Consider the following 17,719-nt stretch of genomic DNA (forward strand, 5'->3'; position numbering starts at 1 on the left):
AAAACATGCCTCCACGGGAATAGAGTCGGTAGAGATCAGAAAAAAGGTAGCGACATTTGTTATGGCAATCCGTTTGTAAAGAAATTACGTTTTTTCCTGTTGATCTAAATAATGAATTATTTAACTAAATAATTCATTATATAGCTAAATAATTCATTATTTAACTAAATAATTCATTATTTACACAAAAGTAAAAAGTGTGATTGTTGTAATTAAAGAAATCTTTTATTTACTAAACAATTCATTATTTAATAAAAAAAAATCCATTAAATATAGAATGCATTCTATAATATAGAATGCATTCTATAATATAGAATGCATTGTATAATATAGAATGCATTGTATACTATAGAATGCATTCTATAATATAGAATGCATTCTATAATATAGAATGCATTCTATAATATAGAATGCATTGTATACTATAGAATGCATTGTATACTATAGAATGCATTGTATACTATAGAATGCATTCTATAATATAGAATGCATTCTATAATATAGAATGCATTCTATAATATAGAATGCATTGTATACTATAGAATGCATTCTATAATATAGAATGCATTCTATAATATAGAATGCATTCTATAATATAGAATGCATTCTATAACGTTACGAAACTACTCTCTGTGTCTCTGTCTCTCTATGTTTCTCTTTCTCTCTCTCTCTCTCTCTCTCTCTCTCTCTCTCTCTCTTTCTCTCTATTCAATTAAACTGTGTCAGTGTCTCTGTCTCTCTCTGTCTCTGTCTCTCTCTGTCTGTCTGTCTGTCTGTCTCTCTCTCTCCGTTTCTCTCTCTATGTTTCTGTCTCTCTGTGTCTCTCTGTGTGGCTCTCTCTCTCTCTCTGTCTCTCTGTGTCTCTGTCTCTCTCTGTTTCTCTCTCTCTCCCTCTCTCTCTCTCTCTCCGTTTCTCTCTCTCTGTTTCTGTCTCTCTCTGTCTCTCTGTGTGTGTCTCTCTCTGTCTCTCTCTCTGTCTCTCTGTCTTTCTCTGTCTAGAGAGAGAGAGAGGGAGAGAGAGAGAGAGAGAGCGAGAGAGAGAGAGGGAGAGAGAGAGAGGGAGAGAGAGAGAGGAAGAGAGAGAGAGAGAGGGAGAGAGAGAGGGAGAGAGAAACAGAGAGAGACAGAGACACAGAGAGACAGAGAGAGAGACACACAGAGAGACAGAGAGAGACAGAAACAGAGAGAGAGAAACGGAGAGAGAGAGGGAGAGAGAGAGAGAGAGGGAGAGAGAGAGAAACAGAGAGAGACAGAGACATAGAGAGACAGAGAGAGAGAGAGAGAGCCACACAGAGAGATAGAGAGAAACAGAGAAGAACAGACTGAGAGAAACGGAGAGACAGAGAGAGAGACAGACAGACAGACAGACAGAGAGAGACAGAGAGAGACAGAGACACTGACACAGTTTAATTGAATAGAGAGAAAGAGAGAGAGAGAGAGGGAGAGAGAGAGAGGGAGAGAGAGAGAGAGAGAGAGAGAGAGAGAGAGAGAGAGAGAGAGAGAGAAACATAGAGAGACAGAGACACAGAGAGTAGTTTCGTAACGTTATAGAATGCATTCTATATTATAGAATGCATTCTATATTATAGAATGCATTCTATAGTATAGAATGCATTCTATATTATAGAATGCATTCTATATTATAGAATGCATTCTATAGTATAGAATGCATTCTATATTATAGAATGCATTCTATATTATAGAATGCATTCTATATTATAGAATGCATTCTATAGTATACAATGCATTCTATATTATAGAATGCATTCTATAGTATAGAATGCATTCTATATTATAGAATGCATTCTATATTATAGAATGCATTCTATAGTATAGAATGCATTCTATAGTATACAATGCATTCTATAGTATATAATGCATTATATAGTAAATAATGGATTTTTTTTATTAAATAATGAATTGTTTAGTAAATAAAAGATTTCTTTAATTACAACAATCACACTTTTTACTTTTGTGTAAATAATAAATTATTTAGTTAAATAATGAATTATTTAGCTATATAATGAATTATTTAGTTAAATAATTTATTATTTAGATCAACAGGAAAAAACGTAATTTCTTTACAAACGGATTGCCATAATTTGTCGGTTGAAAATAACAGGTGTTCTACTATATATATTCATCAACAGACGTGTCGCACTGACAATATCTAACAAAGGCGACACGCTTTTATTTACAATTTTTTTCTCAAAAATATTAGCGCCACGAGCACATACAACAGAATAAATGGATATATTGGGGGGGGGGGGGTGTTCCATCTTTTTTAAACAATTTACGACATTAAATTACTAATTTAGGACTCTTTTCAAACTGAACGTTTTGTGTGTGTGTATAAATGTCCCTAAATGGGGCACAATACTATTTCATTCGGAAATGAAAATGATCTTTAGTGCACTAATATAGTATGTTTTCTGTTAAACACAATGAGACAGATGAACTGTAAATTGTGAAAATATATGGACATAAATGTAACACAATAGATTATTTGTTTAAATCCAGGGTAATAACACCTAGCTGACACTCTGCTTTGTTGTGCTAATAGCAACTCTCTATAAACCAGCTGCTCCGTCACCGTCCCTGGCCATTGTATACGTTGTACCGTCCTTATTTAGGGTGTGACAGTGCCGCCTCAACTTTTACAAAAAGGCGGATATGACGTCATCAAAAGTATTTATCGAAAAAAAGAAAAAAACCTTCCGGGGATATCATTCCCAGGAACTCTCATGTCAAATTTCATAAAGATCGGTCCAGTAGTTTGGTCTGAATCGCTCTACACACACACACGCACAGACACACAGACACAGACACAGACACAGACACAGACACAGACACAGACACAGACAGACACACACACACACACACACAGACACACACACACACACACACACACAAACTCGCGCTGGAATCACAGATAGAATTTGGAAGTGGGTTCCACACTGTGGGAATCTGATGCCTTAAGCCCGCTACTAACCGCAGCCGAACCATTAAGCGAACTGGGTTCGGCGAACGTTCGGTGAATGTTACACCGTGCCTTGTTCGGTGTACTAACTAGCGGCGAATGTTTCGGTGACACCGGTCGCATGATCAAGAAATATCACGTGAGGAGACTCGTGATCTTCTCAAAATGATAGCCGCCATTATTGTCACTCTTCAAGGATGAAGATACACACATATTCAACCAATGAAAAGTCAGTACGCCTTAGGTTACAGTGACGCGCTGCAAGGTTTGCAGGAGGGAATCGGCGAACCTTGAACGTTGCAGCTGCAACCCCAAAATAGGGGAATCCCCTGATTTGATGACGTAGTGCAAAGTTCGCCGAACCTACAGCCGAACCACGCCGAACCTATGTCGGCGAAAGTTCGGTGACGTCATCAAATCAGGAGATTCCCCTAATTTGTGGTTGCAGCTGTAACCTTCGCGGTACGCCGATACAATCCTGCAAACATTCGGCACGTCATCGGCGAACTGACTGTTCATTGGTTGAATATTTGTGTATCTTCATCCTTGAAGAGTGACAATACTGACGGTTATAACGCTGTCAATCGATCAAGAGTCTTCTCACGTGATATTTATTGATCATATATGACGACCAAGAGTCTTCTCACGTGATATTTATTGATCATATATGACAGGTATCGCCGATACATTTCGCCGCTAGTTAGTACACAGAACCGGGCACGGTGTAACGTTCGCCGACCTAGTTCGGCTTGGTTCGGCGTAGTGAGTAGCGGGCTTTTAAGGATCTTTCACCAAGGTTTTTGTGTCTGGTTTTTAGGGGATGCGGAGGAGTTTTTTTAGGCAAGGATCTGAAGGAAAGGGATGGTACTGAGGGAATTGGACAAATAAGGGGGAAGTGAATTCTCAAAACATCTGTTCCCTAACACTTTAATTTTAGTTCTAGAATACTCTATAAGGCCACAGCTGCTGTTTAAGGAGTGTAACATCGATACTTCCGATGCTTTTTCGAGTGTCGTGTTGTTTTGTCTGTGCTCATCCCCACCACAGCGTGACACACACACAAGCAAGATTGGCAAATAATTGTTTAAACAAAACATTATCTCTGTTTTGGATCCCAGCTTGAGATATTAATTAACAACAAGTCGCGTAAGGCGAAAATACAACATTTAGTCAAGCTGTCGAACTCACAGAATGAAACTGAACGCAATGCAATTTTTCAGCAAGACCGTATACTCGTAGCATCGTCAGTCCACCGCTCGTGGCAAAGGCAGTGAAATTGATAAGAAGAGCGGGGTAGTAGTTGCGCTGAGAAGGATAGCACGGTTTTCTGTACCTCTCTTCGTTTTAACTTTCTGAGCGTGTTTTTAATCCAAACATATCACATCTATATGTTTTTCGAATCAGGAACGGACAAGGAATAAGATGAAAGTGTTTTTAAATTGATTTGGAAAATTTAATTTTGATCATAATTTTTATATTTTTAATTTTCAGAGCTTGTCTTTAATCCAAATATAACATATTTATATGTTTTTGGAATCAGGAAATGATGAAGAATAAGATGAATGTAAATTTGGATCGTTTTATAATTTATTTATTTTTTTACAATTTTTAGATTTTTAATGACCAAAGTCAATGCCGAAGTCCGGCCTTCGTCGAAGTTTGCTTGACCAAAATTTCAATCAATTTGATTGAAAAATGAGGGTGTGACAGTGCCGCCTCAACTTTTACAAAAAGCCGGATATGACGTCATCAAAGACATTTATCGAAAAATTGAAAACATTTCCGGGGATATCATTCCCAGGAACTTACATGTAAAATTTCATGAAGATTGGTCCAGTAGTTTAGTCTGAATCGCTCTACACACACACACGCACACACAGACAGACAGACACACACACACACACATACACCACACCCTCGTCTTGATTGCCCCCTCTACGTTAAAACATTTAGTCAAAACTTGACTAAATGTAAAAATGACCTACATTGACGTCACAGGACATTTATATTCTCACACTCTCATCTCGATTCCCCCCTCTACGTTAAAACAATTAGTCAAAACAAGGCGAAAATACAACATTTAGTCAAGCTGTCGAACTCACAGAATGAAACTGAACGCAATGCAATTTTTCAGCAAGACCGTATACTCGTAGCATCGTCAGTCCACCGCTCGTGGCAAAGGCAGTGAAATTGACAAGAAGAGCGGGGTAGTACCGGTAGTTGCGCTGAGAAGGATAGCACGCTTTTCTGTACCTCTCTTCGTTTTAACTTTCTGAGCGTGTTTTTAATCCAAACATATCATATCTATATGTTTTTGGAATCAGGAACCGACAAGAAATAAGATGAAAGTGTTTTTAAATTGATTTCGAAAATTTAATTTTGACCATAATTTTTATATTTTTAATTTTCAGAGCTTGTTTTTAATCCAAATATGTAGAGGTTACATGCCGAGTCTCAGTGATTATCAAAAATAATGGTCGAAGTTAGCGGATCATGAAAAATGCGAGCTTTAGCGAGCTTTTTCATGACCGCGAACTGAGACCATTATTTTTTATAATCACTGAGACGAGGTGTGTAACCTCTTTATTCCTCCTTTCTTCAGTTATTCAAAGAAAAGAGGAGTTTTTTTGCGAAAGTTTGATCGAATCCTATTCTCTCAACCAGTCAACCTGCGCAGGCGATCGATTAATGCGCGGTTGTATAGTTCCGTGCAAATCATTCCATTCTGTTAACACTTCTTGTCAGTTTTCCTATTTTGGGCTAAAATCAAGTACACAGATATGCTGTTATTCTGCTGTGGCGGCAAAGGCAGATATTGTGTGTTCTGTATATGTTTTGGTATCGCTTAGGATAATGTTTTTTCGTCAAATGGGACTAGCAGACGAACTTTTGCACCCGTGTTCCAACGTTAAAAACTGTATGAAGTTCAGTTTTCTGGGGAAAATAGTGTATGAAACCCCTTTATGTTGTTTAAATTGATGAGATGTGTGCATGTGGTTGCGTGTGATCTGTTTATTAAATGAAATATTGTTGAAAACTGACCGTCGGATTGCAGTCTGTTGTCGAAGGAACTGAGTGAAAAGAAGGGGAACTACTCTTGTCGCTAGACAAAGTATGAGTTACTTGCCTTGGGAAATTGCTTGTGATGAACGGCAGATGAGATTCAGAAAACAACCGAACTCATGGATTTTATATGGAGATTCATGTGTTCAGGCCTGTAGTTGTTAATTTAAATGCGGTATGTTTGTATTGTTTGCTCCAGAGATGTATACTTCGTACATTAGAGCGTTCGGAACTTTTCAGTCGCAAAAAGTAGTACCGAAACAGAACAACCTCTCAACCCATTGCACTATCGAGGATTCAGGCTGTTGCTGGGTCGTTATTTGTTTGGTTGCTGGGTGATTATCGAAAAATAACTACCCCTACAAGTTTACAGAGGTAAAGAAGCAGAGGGGGGAATAAAACACAATACATTACCCGTTATTACGAGTTAGTCGTGTGACAGATAGTTTTCTTGCACACGAGACTGTAGATGTCTCACGACGGCGTAGCCGAAGTGAGACAGCAGCAGTCGAGTGTGCAAGAAAACTCTCTGTCATACGACTAACTCGTAATAGCGATTATGTCTCTTCTTCTTCTTCTTGGCGTTCGCAGAGGTTACACAATCAGTCCAGCACTGGTGATAAATGTTGTCGTTTTCTCCAACTCCTGTCGACTGCCGTATAGTTTGGTCTGCAAGGGAGTTGGTGACGGCCACACTTCTTTTCGTTCCTCATCTAGTAAGGGACATCGCTGTAAGATGTGTTCCACTGTTTGGTCTTCTTGACCGCAGGCACAGGTTGGTGATGGCGCCAGCTTGAACTTTCGGTTCATTTGAGCATTGAGCCTGTTGTGGCCAGTACGCAGCCTGATGAGGTTGACTTGCTGCTCTCTGGACATTGTGTGGTAGTCATCTCTGTTTGTCCTTGGCCTCATCAATGCCTTGATGATTGTCTTCTGCTCACTAAAGCTGACACTGTTTTCAGGTTGGTCTTCCACGGCTCCTTCTTTTGCCAGCTCATCTGCCCTTTCATTTCCTGGTATCCCACAGTGTGCTGGTATCCACTGGAGGACAACTCTTCTGGTTTGTCTGACCATCTGTAATGCTTTGGCCAGCTGTGGGAGTTTGTCGTTCTCTAGGGCCTGAAGGACTGAAAGGGCGTCCGAGAGGAAGACAACTGCGATTATGTCTCACAGCATAGGCATAAAAAGACAGAAATGAGTTTTTGGGGACGAAATAACAGGCACAAAACAAGACTGAAAAACGCAATTGCCCTTTTACACATACCCTACACACGCATGCGCGCATAAAATAGATTCAATGCGTTTCGTGTCTTTTCTGGTTGAATGCATTCAACAAAGTATCAACCAACGTTTCTGAATCTTTATAACTTTTAAACATCAATTGGATGAAATAAACACTCGATTTTATCGTCCCATCACCCCAGAATACGTATGTGGATCCCACCTACACTAAGGTGATACACAGTACTCGATTTTATCCAATCTTTAACAGATCCTCTTAAATATCTTATCACCCCCCTCCCGTCATCCTCACGCTTTTGACCAGCCCCCGTACCCACCTTTTTTTCTCTCTCTCTATCGTATAAACCAATTCATGTCCATTATAGGCAATGACGGACAATAAGCCCCTTAATTTCCTCCGTAATAGAATGTGTGTCAAATGTTAATATTATTGCCGTGCGTGATATAGCTGAGAAAAATAAAGTGCTATGGATAAAAAATAAATTGTTTTACTCAGGGATATACAGAACTTGCTCATTACATTTAGCTTGTACTAGTTTTTGACGATTTCTATTAGGGGATCGAGCTTTGCTCTTGTGTTATCGATTTTTAGAATTGAGTGCGGTATTCTGTCCACTGTGAAGACACTTCTTCCTTTGTTTGTTTGTACAAGCAAGTTGTTTAGAGCAAACAATGGGGAAAGGAGTGGCTATTGCAGTATGATGAGTGAAAATGTATTCTACAAAATCAACATAAAACAGGCAAATCTACAAACAAAAGAAACAGACAAACAACCACACTAACAAAAACCCGCTTTAGGATTGTTATCAAAATACATAAAATCCTTTTACTTTTTATCATAATTGGCCTTAAATGTCTGTAACTCGCCGATTTCCATCAGAGATCATTCCATATTCCCCCAGTAATTTGACTCATAATAAAGGTCTTCGCTGCAAGGCTAAGTTGTTTGCCAACACAATCAGCTTATCATTTTGTTTACAAATGCACGCAAGCCGCGTGTCATGAATCTTCGTTTCCTGGTAACATGTACATGTACAGATTAGATAAACGATAGTCTTCTTCTGCGTCAAGTATGATATAAGCTAAACATTGGCTTAGCTATGGTGAAGTTTGGGTGCATATTATTATACTTCTCAATGTTACTGATAACATCAGTGTGTGCCTTATAACAATATTCCCCCAGCCAGAAAACAGAAACATCTAAATGCATGCGAAGCAACACATGTCCCGTCAAGTTAATTAATACAGTTTGTTCATCTGTGTACCTTACAAAAGGAAACTGAACGCACTGCACCCTTTCATTAAGTCAAGATTTGACTAAACGTTGGTGTATGTATGTAGATATGCAAGTTTGCATGTATGTATGTATGTATGTATGTAGAGGTTACATGCCGAGTCTCAGTGATTATTAAAAATAATGGTCGAAGTTGGCGGATCATGAAAAATGCGAGCTTCAGCGAGCTTTTTCATGACCGCGAACTGAGACAATTATTATTAATAATCACTGAGACGAGGTGTGTAACCTCTTTATTCCTCCTTTCTTCAGTTATTCAAAGAAAACGCAAAAATTTGATTGAATCCGAATCACTCAACCAGTCAACCTGCGCAGGCGATCGATTAATGCGCGGTTGTATAGTTCCGCGCAAATCATTCCATTCTGTTAACACTTCTTGTCAGTTTCCCTGTTTTGGACTAAAATCAAGTACACAGATATGCTGTTATTCTGCTGTGGCGGTAAAGGCAGATATTGTGTGTTCTGTTTATGTTTTAGTATCGCTTAGGATAATGTTCTTTCGTCAAATGGGACTAGCAGACGAACTTTTGCACCCGTGTTCCAACGTTAATTACTGTATGAAGTTCAGTTTTCTGGGGAAAATAGTGTATAAAACCGCTTTATGTTGTTTAAATTGATGAGATGTGTGCATTTGGTTGCGTGTGATCTGTTTATAAAATGAAATATTGTTCAAAACTGACCGTCGGAATGCAGCCAGTGTTGTCGAAGAAACTGAGTGAAAAGAAGGGGAACTACTCTTGTCGCTAGACAAAGTATGAGTTACTTGCCTTGGGAATTTGCTTGTGATGAACGGTTTGTGCACGGCAGATCTAGATTCAGAAAACAACCGAACTCATGGATTTTATATGGAGATTCATGTGTTCAGGCCTGTAGTTGTTAATTTAAATGCGGTATGTTTGTATTGTTTGCTCCAGAGATGTATACTTCGTACGTATAGAGCGTTCGGAACTTTTCAGCCGCAAAAGTAGTACCGAAACAGAACAGCTTCTCAACCCATTGCACTATAGAGGATTCAGGCTGTTGCTGGCTCGTTATTTGTTTGGTTGCTGGGTCATTATCGAAAAATAACTAGCTCTACAAGTTTACATAGGTAAAGAAGCAGAGGGGGGAATAAGTATGTATGTATGTATGTATGTATGCCTGCAGTGTAAATGCCACAATTTGTCCCTTGAGACTATGCCAAAGGATATAAGGTGTACATATGTGTCCATTTTCAGGAGATAAATATTGTTATACAAATACTATGCTGATAATGTATGTATGTGTGTGTGTGTGTGTGTGTGTGTGTTCGTGCGTGCGTGCGTGTGTGTGTGTGTTTCGGTTGTTTTTCCCTGATTGATCCTCTCACTGTACATTGTATTTAAAAAAAAAAATTGTTGTTATAGTTATGCGTATTGTGTACACTTTTGTTTACACGAAAAACACACACACAGAGTGTGTTCCATTGACGTTGAATATACATCTAACATTTCACACACACACACACACACACACACACACACACACACACATACACACACACACACACTATAGTCGATACACAGGGAGCTTGCAACGACACACACTTTTTGGCAGGTTTGTTTTACACTGACATTTTGCAACATTTGAAGACAAACACAATGTGTTTCAATAATAGAAATTGCATATAATGCGGTTTCAACAAAATCAACAGCAACAAAGCTATTCCAACAACGAACACACACACACTCACGAACACACACACACACACACACACACACACACACACACACACACGCGCGCGCGCGCACGCACTCATTTCAATAGATTGTTGTTTCGAATTCACTGTCCAAATTGCATTTCTCAACAACAACAACAACAACAACAACAACAACACTTCAAAACTCTTGCTCGGCTTTTTTCATTCTGCGGCAAGGGGGATGTGTCAGTAGAACAATCATTTCCATTCGAAGCATCGATCAGGAAGGTTGTTTCTGTTTTGACGTCACTTGTCTTCTTATCGTCGTCATAATGTAGGCACGTCTTCTCCACGATGATGTAGACAATGAGTAAACTTGCCTGAAAAAAAGAAAAAAGAAGAAATAGATATACATTTAGAATATTGTGAAGTGCATATCAATGCCAACTCTTTCTTATCAGAACGCGTAAGAAGTAATTTTAACATGTTTGAATTAGAAACTCGATGGATTGCTTACGTTTGTTTGTTTGCTTAACGCCCAGCCGACCACGAAGGACCATATCAGGGCGGTGCTGCTTTGACATATAACGTGCGCCACACACAAGACAGAAGTCGCAGCACAGGCTTCATGTCTCACCCATTCACATTATTCTGACACCGGACCAACCAGTCCTAGCACTAACCCCATAATGCCAGACGCCAGGCGGAGCAGCCACTAGATTGCCAATTTTAAAGTCTTAGGTGTGACCCGGCCGGGGTTCGAACCCACGACCTCCCGCTCACTGGGCGGACGCCTTACCACTAGGCCACCGTGTTGCGGTAGAAGTTCAAGTGAACGGCCTTAACTGGCATATAGAGTTTGAATGACATGACACCGGAATGAACGCTTTACTTTGAGTGCGTAATTTGTCGCAATAATATTTTGGCCAAGTGTAGAAGAACGACATCGAAAATCTAGGACCAGTCATCACCGAAGTGAGCGAGGCTTAGGTAACCGAAACATCTTTGGCAAAGTGATCCAAAGGAAAGCTACTATAATGGCCATAGGCTCTATATTTGGAAAGTAAGCGGCTGGTTTCCAATATTTGCTAGGTTGAGTGGAGATAGCACCTTTCATTTCAAATGTAAAGTGGAAAATGTGATGCATATGGGGGCATTAATTCTGCCGACGCCCACAATTGAGTTCACAGTGTGGATCCCTATATGCATGGGCATTGGTGTGTGTGTGTGTGTGTGTGTGTGTGTGTGTGTGTGTGTGTGTTTGCGGGCATGCGTTCATATATATGATGGCATGCATGCGTGCGTGCGTCTGTGTGTGTGCGTGCGTGGGTGTGTTAGTGCGTGCGTGCATGCTTGCTTTCGTGTGTGCGTGTGTTTTGTGCGCGTGTGTGTGTGTGTGTGTGTATGTGTGTGTGCGTGTGTGTGTGTTCGTGTGTGTGTGTGTGTGTGTGTGCGTGTTCGTGTGTTTGTGTATATTGTCACAATGTCACAGTGTGTGTATCCCTCCCATCTTCAAAATATTGCCACTAATAGTACCCCTCACCAAACAGGCAGACCAGATATGTCGTCTACCCAGAAGCTCTACAGTAGATGGTAGGTACGACTACTGTCTGTGTGTGTCTGAACAAAACCTGCAAGAATTTTTTAACAAAATGCACGAATACTGTTTAAAATGGAGTCTAAATATTAATGTAAACAAAACGAAAGTTATAGTTTTTTCCAGAGGTAAAATCAGAAATAAACCATTGTTTACGTATAATGGCAATTTAATCGAAGTAGTGTTTGATGTAATGTACTTGGGCATTAAGATTAATTATAATAATAAATTTTCAGTCGCACAGAAGAATCTACATGATCGTGCCTCAAGGGCAATGTTTGTTCTTTTGCGTACTTGTAGACAATTGTCACTGCCTGTGGACATACAAGTTGACCTGTTCGATAAAACGATTACTCCAATTTTACTATACGGATGTGAAGTATGGGGTTTTGGTTCCTGTGAACTTGCTACTAAACTTCAATTCGTTTTCAAACTAAAAAAAAAAAAATCAACTCCAAATGCTATGATATTTGGTGAACTTGGAGGATATCCACTAGATGTTAATATGAAATGTATAATGCTTTGCTATTGGTATAAACTGATTAGTCCTATTCATAAAAATACATTTTCAAGTATTGTGTATTGCTTTACTTATAAATTGTATATCAACAAGATGATTGAATCTAATTATTTATGTTTTATTGAAAAAAACTTAAATGAAATTGGTCTCTCTGACCTTTGGACTTTTCAAGAAAATGTTCAATACTCAAGCGCATGGTTTAAACAGAAAGTAAGAAGAAGCTTGTATGACCAGTATATCCATAAATTAGAATGAATACCCGCTTCGCCGGGTAGCCGGCTTCGCCGGGAAGAAGTACTTAGAGCCGCACGCCGGCTTCGCCGGGTCCGAACAATGGACCCGCCAAGCTTAGGTCCCTCCCAGATTCGTGGAATGGGAACAGCACGAAAATGATTCAGTGGCCATAATGCCATTCCTGACCATATCGAGTCCCATCCTTGTCGACGAATGTAACCGTGTTAATCACCTTTGGAGGCGAACTCCACTCAAACAGGACTGAGCAAGTTATGGCTTCTAAAAGGAAGGCCAGTACATAAATTTACACAAAAGCCGCCAGACCACATCACAAACAGAACTGAACAATGCACAGGTGTTGCTCACATAGAGACACACACACACACACACACACACACACACACACACACACAAAAACACAGAGAAGCCGTATCTATAGAGAGATAGATGACAGTGTATTTTTCGCGTGGCTATAAATTGATTCGACCTTTGCACTTTTACAGTGAGGATAATTTACGGGTCCAATTTACGTTCTGGATACTGCGTTGACCTTCTAAAAATAGTAACAGTAACAGAACGCCGGGAATATCCGAAGACGCTCCACTCACACTATAGTGCACCATTACGAAGGAAGGGAGGTAAACGCTGAAAACCTGGAGAATATGAGAAGATAAGGAAGAGTTACTTATAATGGTGAAATGAACACAAAAACCAAAATCGATTCAGCGCTGCGCGCTGAGAGCACGTGTTGAAATATCTCATCGATGATATTGTGTCCGGGGTGTAGCTGAATACGGTGTCCAAATTTGAAAAAGATCCACCGAGAACTTTGGCTTTGGTGTGTCGGTATGGGGGCCCGGGTAGCTGAGGTGGAACCAAAATAGCTGAGGTGGAACCAAAATCGGTTCAGCGCTGCGCGCTGAGAGCACGTGTTGAAATATCTCATCGATGAGGTTGTGTCCGGGGTCTCTCTGAATAAGCCCACCAAATTTGAAGCAGATCCATCGAGAACTTTGGCCGTGCATGGCGAATACACAAATACACAAACACACAGATACACAGACAGACACAAGTCGTATATATATATAGATGGTTTACAGAAATTGGAACAAAAAATATGTTTTGGAATTATCGAATGTTTAAAGATATTTTTGCATGTGAAGACTATGTCACACACCTGCCATATCAGCAATGTGTTTCAATGATGAAGTTTAGAACATTAAACAACAATTTGCCTGTACAGAAAGAACGTTATCTTAACATCCCGAGGTCAGAAAGAACTTGCACCAAATGTGTATCACAAGACATAGTTGATGAATTCCATTATTTATTTGTCTGTGATTTTTTCAAGGAAGAAAGAGCTGAGTTGTTACCACCTTACTATTGGAAAAAACCTAATGCACTTAAATTTAAAAAAGTTGTTTGCTACTAATAAAAAGAAATTGCTAAAGAATATTTTGGACTTTATTAATAGAATTTGTAACAGCTTTTCATAATTTTTTATTTTTATTATTTTTTTATTTACTATATTAGCATATATCATTATGTATTGATTGTATTTATTGTTCAAAATGCCCCCATGGGTTATAGACCAATAAAAAACTTGAAACTTGTATCTGTGTGTCTGTCTGTTCGCGATGCACTGCCAAAGTTCTCGACGAATCTGCATCACATTTGGTGGACATATTCAGGTGGACCCCGGGCACAAACTGGTCGATGAAAATTTTTAACACGTGCTCTAAGCCGGCGAACCGCCACGCTGCATACTCTGTCTCGCGATCTACCCGGCAAAGCCGGGTATTCATCTAGTATATTATACTAGAGGAATACCCGGCTTCGCCGGGGTGAATCGCGAGACAGAGACAGACAGCGTGGCCAAATGTAACCGAGTGCCAAAACACCACAATCATATTTGAAGCCGAAGTCCACTCAAACGGGATTGAGAATAACTGTTATGGCTTCTGGAAGGAAGGCCTGAATATTCAGTCACACACCAATGCCGCCAGACCACATCACAAACAGAACTCTACAATCCACAGGTGTTGCCCACACACACACACAAACACACACACACACACACACAGAAGCCGTATATATATATATATATATACGTATATCTATATCTATAAATATATAGAGATAGGTGACGGTGTATTTTTCGCGTGGCTATAAATTGATTCGACCTTTTCACTTTGACAGTAAGATCAACTTACGGGTGCAAGGGAAGCGTTCTGGACAGCGCAGTGACATTCTAAAAATAGTAACGTAGTAACGGGAATATGGATTGAAGCCACACGAAGGAAGGGAGATAAACGCAAAACACTGGAGAAGATAAGGAAGAGTTACTGGGAATGGTGAAATGAACAGAAAAACCAAAATCGGTTCAGCGCTGCGCGCTAAAAGCACGTGTTGAAATATCTCATCGATGATATTGTGTCCGGGGTGTAGCTGAATACGGTGTCCAAATTTGAAAAAGATCCACCGAGAACTTTGGCGTTGTGATGTGGTCTAGCGGCTTTGGTGTGTCGGTATGGGGGCCCGGGTAGCTCAGGTGGAACCAAAATCGGTTCAGCGCTGCGCGCTGAGAGCACGTGTTGAAATATCTCATCGATGAGGTTGTGTCCGGGGTCTCCCTGATTAAGCCCACCAAATTTGAAGCAGATCCATCGAGAACTTTGGCCGTGCATCGCGCACAGACACACAGACACACAGATACACAGACACACAGACACTAGTCGTATATATATATAGATATATAGATACAGTGTAGAACCTTTAAAGATAGCCAGGTTCAACGTTCAAGCTGCATACACCACATACACTGAGCACGCACGGCAGAGAAAACAAGTGTTCAGCATACTCACTGCAAAGAGACAGAAGGCAGCGTTTAGACTTGCTGACCATTCAAAGCCAAACTCCTGCATGACTGGACTTCCGATCGTCGGTCCCAAAAAGGTTCTGCAAGATAAAGTCAGAGTGCACTTTTAAAGCAGAGACTAGTATATTCTAAATCATATCTGTGACCAATTTATACTGACTAAAAAAAAGACGAAAACAAGTCGCGTAAAGCGAAAATACAACATTTAGTCAAGCTGTCGAACTCACAGAATGAAACTGAACGCAATGCAATTTTTCAGCAAGACCGTATACTTGTAGCATCGTCAGTCCACCGCTCGTGGCAAAGGCAGTGAAATTGACAAGAAGTAGTTTTTATAGTAGATTTAGTCCCTCTTTAGGGCGAGGGCCAGATGCAAAAAAGTATACCAATGCTTATTCTGTTACCCTCGTAAAATAAAGAATTGTCATTGTCATTGTCATTGTCATTGTCTCTCTCTCTCTCTCTCTCTCTCTCTCTCTCTCTCTCTCTCTCTCTCTCTCTCTCTCTCTCTCTCTCCTTCTTGCTTACCAGATAAACGTGCTATATCAAACTGCTTGTAATCTTGGCTTGACTGTTAATTTAGAAAAATCTAACATAGTTATCTTCAGAAATGGAGGCCACATTGCAGCTATTGAAATATGGATGTATGGCAATAACGTAATGGAAACTGTGAACATGTATAAATACTTAGGAATTTACTTTTCTACAAGGTTGACATTTTCTCACACGCTGAACGATTTAGCGCTGCGTGCAAGAAAGGGTGTGATTGGTATTTTTAAGGTACTGTGGACTCTAGGAGAAAGATCACCAAACATATTCTATAAACTATTCGACTCCCAGATCCAGCCCATGCTCAATTATGCGGCAGAAGTCTGGGGCCTTGATGCAGACCATTCACCTATTGAAAAGGTGCATCTGTTTGCCCTTAAGAGGTTTCTGAACACAAGCATGAAAACACCAAACACACTTGTGTATGGAGAAACTGGCAGACACCCGTTATTTGTCAACACGTTTGTTAAGTCCATACGATTTTGGTTGCGCATCCTGAAAATGCCTAGTCATCGATTGCCACAAAAAGCTTATAAAATGCTGCTTTATTTACACGAACAAAATAAAAGAACATGGGCGTCATCAGTTTGCTATGTGCTATACAAATACGGCTTTGACCAAGTTTGGATTCAACAAGGCGTTGGAAATGAAAATGCGTTCATAACGGAATTCAAGAACAGACTAGTCACATTATACAAGCAAGAGTGGATAGAAACCGTACAAAGTAAAGAACGATTCCTTTTCTATAGCACTTTCAAGTCAGCCTTATCTATGTCTTCATACTTAAATGACCTGAAGCACGTCAAAGCATGAAACTGCCTGATTAGGTTAAGACTTGGTGTCTCGCCACTCAAAGTGCATCGATTACGACACATTCGGTCGTCAACAGCTGTAGATTACTTGTGTCCATTCTGCGCAAACGAGACCGAAGATGAAATTCATTTTGTTTTGAAATGTCCAAAATATGCTGGTATTCGTGAGTACTACATACCTGCAAAATATTACAACCGTCTATCAAGCTTTAAACTGGCGCTACTTCTAGCGACACCAAACAGATCAATATTACTTAGACTTGCAACCTTCATCATGAACGCGTTTAAAATACGCAGTGAGTGGGTACAGTGAATGTGAGATATTGCACGATCTTGTTTTATGTGTATGCTATTTTTGTTGTTTTTGTCGATTGCTTAAAAAAATAGTAATAATGTTTTGTTTTTTGAAAACGTTAATGTGATGCTATGTATCAGGGATGCAACGATTATGCATATAACTGCTTGCAGATTTGCGTGTGAAAGGGCATGTGAAGGGATAGATGGAGGGATGAATAGATGGATGACGGATGTATGGTTGGACAGACAGACGGATGATTAGATGGATGGAGGACAGAGGGACATGAGATGGATAGGATGGATGGATGGATGGTTGGCTGGCTGGCTGGATGGATGGATGGACGGAAGGATGACAGAGAGACATGGGGGAAGTGCGACAGAGACTGGATTTTGTGCTGATGCTTGTTTGTTTGTTTGCTTAACGCCCAGCCGACCACGAAGGGCCATATCAGGGCGGTGCTGCTTTGACATATAACGTGCGCCACACACAAGACAGAAGTCGCAGCACAGGCTTCATGTCTCACCCAGTCACATTATTCTGACACCGGACCAACCAGTCCTAGCACTAACCCCATAATGCCAGACGCCAGGCGGAG

General features: G+C 40.1%; 1 protein-coding gene and 1 long non-coding RNA gene across 2 annotated transcripts in view; one reads left to right on the forward strand and one right to left on the reverse strand.

Annotated features, from left to right (window-relative positions):
- The window catches only part of LOC138980206 (uncharacterized), a 272,961-nt gene that overhangs the window by 23,973 nt on the left and 231,269 nt on the right, over positions 1-17,719 (forward strand). The window lies entirely within an intron of this gene.
- The window catches only part of LOC138980193 (MFS-type transporter SLC18B1-like), a 41,883-nt gene continuing 34,368 nt past the window's right edge, over positions 10,205-17,719 (reverse strand). The window contains exons 13-14 of the mRNA XM_070353027.1: positions 15,452-15,545; positions 10,205-10,616 (exon numbers count right to left, since the gene is read on the reverse strand). Of these exons, the coding sequence (XP_070209128.1) occupies positions 10,401-10,616; positions 15,452-15,545 (310 nt within the window). The 3' untranslated portion in view covers positions 10,205-10,400. The remainder of the gene's footprint in view (positions 10,617-15,451; positions 15,546-17,719) is intronic.

This window comes from Littorina saxatilis, linkage group LG11 (assembly GCF_037325665.1).
Source record: "Littorina saxatilis isolate snail1 linkage group LG11, US_GU_Lsax_2.0, whole genome shotgun sequence".
In the NCBI taxonomy this organism is placed as follows: domain Eukaryota; kingdom Metazoa; phylum Mollusca; class Gastropoda; order Littorinimorpha; family Littorinidae; genus Littorina; species Littorina saxatilis.